Below are 5,272 nucleotides of genomic sequence, written 5' to 3'. Positions count from 1 at the left end.
GATTGGGAAAGGGGTAGTGGAAATGCCGGTGAAAAACGAATGCACTGAGTCTATAAAAAATATACTGATTTATTCGGTGGAATCGAACCACCTTAGCGTCACTTGTTACACTGTGCTAATTGTCACTGGAATTAATTCAAACTGTTCTGAATTTAACACTGGAGATTTTCTGAATAATGTACTGAATAATAGGAGACTGTACTGAGAATTTAAATAGGAGATGTACTGAGAAAACAAAATGTCTCGAACGGGTGATGTACTGACGCTGTTCGGACAACCGAAAGTAGCTTTAGAAAAACGATATACTGCTCGCTCAACTCATTTGCTACGACTCTCTACGACTGACTGCCTGTAACTGACTCTGAGATTCGGTGATTGACTAGGCCTGACCGTTGACCCGAGGTTTCCCGAAGATTTTCGTAAGTGGCCGATCTGTGGTCAACCGTTGATGTACTGAATTTTAACTGCGTTTCAAACAAATATTTTTTGTCGCAAATCGAATTTGCAACAAAAATAATCTAATGGAAAAATGCTGTAAACCCAATAGTTTTTTAAATAATGACCAAAAATTATTCAAGACTTTATTGCAATTATTTAATAAATTATTGAGTTTACGTGATTTTTGCATCAGATTATGTTTGAAATGCAGTTAAAATTCAGTACATCAACAGTTGACCACAGATCGGCCACTTACGAAAATCTTCGGGAAACCTCGGGTCAACGGTCAGGCCTAGTCAATCACCGAATCTCAGAGTCAGTCAGTCGTAGAGAGTCGTAGCAAATGAGTTGAGCGAGCAGTATATCGTTTTTCTAAAGCTACTTTCGGTTGTCCGAACAGCGTCAGTACATCACCCGTTCGAGACATTTTGTTTTCTCAGTACATCTCCTATTTAAATTCTCAGTACAGTCTCCTATTATTCAGTACATTATTCAGAAAATCTCCAGTGTTAAATTCAGAACAGTTTGAATTAATTTCAGTGACAATTAACAGAGTGTAACAAGTGACGCTAAGGTGGTTCGATTCAACCGAATAATTCAGTATATTTTTTATAGACTCAGTGCGTTCGTTTTTCACCGGCATTCCCACTACCCCTTTCCCAATCCACCCTAAATTCAGTTTTCCCTCCAAACAAATATCAATGGAAAAATCCCCTAACCCCAATTGTTTACTACATAATTGAAAAAGAGCGTGTTTCTTCGAAAAAATTCCGAAAATCACAGCTATCCTCCTTTCGATTTCTGAGGCGATTGTTTAATTGTTAATTATCTCAGATACTAAGAGGATTAGGAAATTTTGTCAGTAGATCTTTTATCTTGTTAATGAAATGTAACAGAAAAAAGTTCTACTGGCAAAATCTCTTGAAATTCTCGGTTAAGAAAATAATTAATAATTAATTAATGACCTGGGAAATTCCAAGGGGATGGCCGACGATTTTCGGGAAATGATAATCAATAACTAAATCTTGTAAACCCATTTGTTTACAAGATAATTGTAAAAGAGTTTTTTTTTGCGAAATAATTNCCATTTGTTTACAAGATTATTGTAAAAGAGTGTTTTTTGCGAAATAATTGATAAAATTAGCCCCCTCCCCCTTTCGATTTCTGAGGCGATTGTTTAATTGTTAAGTATCTCAGATACCAAGAGGTCTAGGAAATTTTGTCAGTAGATCTTTTATCTTGTTAATGAAATGTAACAGAAAAAAGTTCTACTGGCAAAATCTCTTGAAATTCTCGGTTAAGAAAATAATTAATAATTAATTAATGACCTGGGAAATTCCAAGGGGATGGCCGACGATTTTCGGGAAATGATAATCAATAACTAAATCTTGTAAACCCATTTGTTTACAAGATAATTGTAAAAGAGTTTTTTTTTGCGAAATAATTAAGGAAATTAGCCCCCACCCCCTTTCGATTTCTGAGGCGATTGTTTAGTTGTTAACAATTATCTCAGATACCAAGAGGACTAGGAAATTTTGTCAGTAGATCTTTTATCTTGTTAATGAAATTTAACAGAAAAAAGTTCTTCTGACAAAATCTCTGAAATTGAAATTCTCGGTTGAGGAGATAATTAATAATTAATTAATCACCTCGGAAATTCCAAGGTGATGGCCCACGATTTTCGTAAATCGTGAGCAATAAAAATGTTTTCGGAATTATCTAATAAACAATTGGGTTTCCAGCTTTTTGTCAAAAGCCTTTTTAAAAAAAGAATCCTTTGAACTACAAAAATCGTCCATCGTGTAATAGCGTAAACCTAATAGTTTAATAAACAATTGCATTAAGCTCATAAATAAATTTTACTCATTATTTGGAAAACTATCGGGTTTATGTCATTTTTTCATTGGATTATTTTTGTAGGACATTCAATTCTCGAAAAAAACTAATCAATAAAAAAATCCTGTACTTTCTCATAACGATGTTTTTTAGGGAACTCGATGATCGTTTTTTTTTTTGCATCTCTCTTTCGAGCAATGCTTTCGTGTCCTTTTCGCGCAATGAGGTGATCACGCCCGCGACTCTTTTGTTTTCCGGATTTTCTCAATATTCGTCGTCGACGTAGTCATTCGTTTTGTGATAGTCGTCTGATACAAATCGCGACAATGGTGCGTTTTACGGCAGCGGATTACGCGGATATGGTGGTCGTGTATGGTGTTGCGGGGGGAAAGGGGGCAGAAGCTGCCCGAATTTATGCGGAGCAGTTTCCGAATCGTGTGGTTCCTGATCCACGTACGTTTAGGGATGCGTTTCAACGGCTGAGGGAGGGTAACGTCCTCCCAAGGCACGGCGAAGGGCGCCCAAGACGTGCGGATGGCGTGCACCTGGAAGAGGCGATTCTCCAGAGCGTCGAGGAGTCTCCAGAGTTGTCCGTCCGGGGAATTACGTCCTCGCTACGTACCGCCCGTTCCACGGTTCACCGTGTGATGAGGGTTGAGGGTCTGCATCCCTGGAAATTTACCCCAGTCCAGGAGCTGAAGCCAGAGTATTTGCCGAAGTGTGTGGATTTCTGCCAATGGCTCCTTGACAGAAGTCGCGATCCAGAGTTCATACGCAACGTTTGCTGGACTGATGAGAAGCTTTCCGTGAGAAAGGGGATCATCAATCAGCACAATGAGCATCATTGGGCTTTTGTAAATCCCGGTCTCGCGAAAGAAACGAATTTCCAGTATCGTTGGGACAGTATGAACATCTGGGGAGGGATCATTGGTGATGAAGTCCACATTTATCACCTTCCAGGACGTCTCGACGTAAGTATTTTTTTTTCAGCTACTCTAAAGAAAATTATTTTTTCACACCCCTGCACGGAAAGTTTGTACTTTGCTCCCTGATGAGCGGGAGCAAAGTGAGTATTTTTCCCCCTTGGATAGAAAGTTATTTCCTCAGGCGGAAAGTCAAGACTTTTCGCCCACAGGAGTCATTTTCCACCCTAAGGCGGAAAAAACTCAATTTTCTCCCCCACATCAAAAAGCAAAATACGAACTTTTCTTTGCAGGCATGTTAAAAAATCGCATATGCACCTCGGGTCAGGAAAATGTAACTTTCGGCCCTTGGTGCACAATATACTAATTTTGATTTGATTTTGATTTTTTTCTGTTTCAGGGTGGCAACTACTTGGGATTTTTACAAGATCGCCTTGTAACTGTCATCGGTGACGGTCCTGCGGAGAGAGCTGTATGGTTTCAGCACGATGGAGCTCCAGCACATACGTGTGTCGCCGTCGTCGACCAGCTGAACGAGTGGTTCCCGGATCGCTGGATCGGGAACNCATTTTTTTCTGTTTCACGGTGGCAACTACTTGGGATTTTTACAAGATCGCCTTGTAACTGTCATCGGTGACGGTCCTGCGGAGAGAGCTGTATGGTTTCAGCACGATGGAGCTCCAGCACATACGTGTGTCGCCGTCGTCGACCAGCTGAACGAGTGGTTCCCGGATCGCTGGATCGGGAACAGGAGCGACCGGGACAGGGGTGGACATCGCCAACCACCTGTAGCGTGGCCTCCGCGGTCTCCAGATCTAACTCCGCTGGATTTTTTCTTGTGGGGTACTCTGGAGTCACGGATATACGCTCATCATCCAGCGAATCAGGAGGAGATGGTCGCATTGCTGCACGCTGCAGTTGCAACCATCACACCTGAAGAGCTGGAACGCATGAGGAGGAACCTCCTGAAGAGAGCCAGGCTGTGCATTGATGCAGGTGGAGGACTCGTGGAGAACCTGCTTTAGGAACTCCCTGCTGCCCTCCTTCCCTCTCCAGTTCATCCCATGAACAAACCAAAATCGGCCCTTTTCAGGGCCACCACGACAATCAAAACGAGGATCCTCATCCTTTTCCCTGCCTTCCAACCCCTTTTATGGATTGATTTTTATTGCTGACGACTTCCCAAAAATCGTGAGCCATTCCCTCCGCATTTCATTGATCATTGTTTAATTATTAATTATCTCCTCAACCGACAATTTCAAGAGATTTTGTCAGAAAAACTTTTTTCTGTTACATTTCATTAACAAGATAAAAGATTTACTGACAAAATTTCCTAGTCCTCTTGGTATCTGAAGGAATTAACAATTAAACAATCGCCTCAAAAATCGAAAGGGTGACGGGGGTAATTTTATCAATTATTTCGAAAAAAAAACTCTTTTACAATTAACTTGTAAACAAATGGGTTTACAAGATTTAGTTATTGATTATTATTTCCCGAAAATCATCGGCCATCCCCTTGGAATTTCCGAGGTCATTAATTAAGTATTAATTATTTCCTCAACCGAGAATTTCAAGAGATTTTGTCAGAAGAACTTTTTTCTGTTACATTTCATTAACAAGATAAAAGATCTACTGACAAATTTTTCTAGTCCTCTTGGTATCTGAGGGAATTAACAATTAAACAATCGCCACAGAAATCGAAAGGGGGACAGGGGTAATTTTATCAATTATTTCGCAAAAATAAACTCTTTTACAATTATCTAGTAAATAAATGGGCTTACAAGATTTAGTTATTGATTATTATTTCCCGAAAATCGTCGGCCATCCCCTTGGAATTTCCGAGGTCATTAATTAATTATTAATTATCTCCTCAACCGAGAATTTCAAGAGATTTTGTCAGTAGAAGTTTTTTCTGTTACATTCCATTGACAAGATAAAAGATCTACTGACAAAATTTCCTAGACCTCTTGGTAACTGAGATAATTAACAATTAAACAATCGCCTCAGAAATCGAAAGGGGGATAGCTGTGATTTTCGGAATTTTTCCGAAGAAACACGCTCTTTTTCAATTATGT

The 5,272-nt window shown here is 39.8% G+C and overlaps 1 protein-coding gene across 1 annotated transcript; it reads left to right on the top strand.

Annotated features, from left to right (window-relative positions):
• The first annotated feature begins 2,600 nt into the window (after positions 1-2,600).
• LOC107046734 lies at positions 2,601-4,222 on the top strand. The gene is made up of 3 exons (XM_015269431.1): positions 2,601-3,245; positions 3,598-3,669; positions 3,866-4,222. Exons 1-3 carry the CDS (start codon positions 2,601-2,603, stop codon positions 4,220-4,222), a joined length of 1,074 nt encoding a protein of 357 aa, XP_015124917.1.
• The last annotated feature ends 1,050 nt before the right edge of the window (positions 4,223-5,272 follow it).

This window comes from Diachasma alloeum, unplaced genomic scaffold, assembly GCF_001412515.2.
Source record: "Diachasma alloeum isolate Michigan unplaced genomic scaffold, Dall2.0 Dall_scaffold_01796, whole genome shotgun sequence".
Taxonomy (NCBI): Eukaryota; Metazoa; Arthropoda; class Insecta; order Hymenoptera; family Braconidae; genus Diachasma; species Diachasma alloeum.
The sequence above is the reverse complement of the archived record's forward strand: the minus strand, read 5'-3'. Positions and strand labels throughout refer to the sequence as shown.

Excerpts from the sequence above, each read along its gene's own strand:
- LOC107046734 (XM_015269431.1), top strand. The coding sequence starts at position 2,601 with ATGGTGCGTTTTACGGCAGCGGATTACGCGGATATGGTGGTCGTGTAT. Across the intron at positions 3,246-3,597 it reads ACCTTCCAGGACGTCTCGAC|GGTGGCAACTACTTGGGATT; the intron begins GTAAGTATTTTT and ends TTTCTGTTTCAG. Across the intron at positions 3,670-3,865 it reads ACGGTCCTGCGGAGAGAGCT|CACGATGGAGCTCCAGCACA; the intron begins GTATGGTTTCAG and ends GTATGGTTTCAG.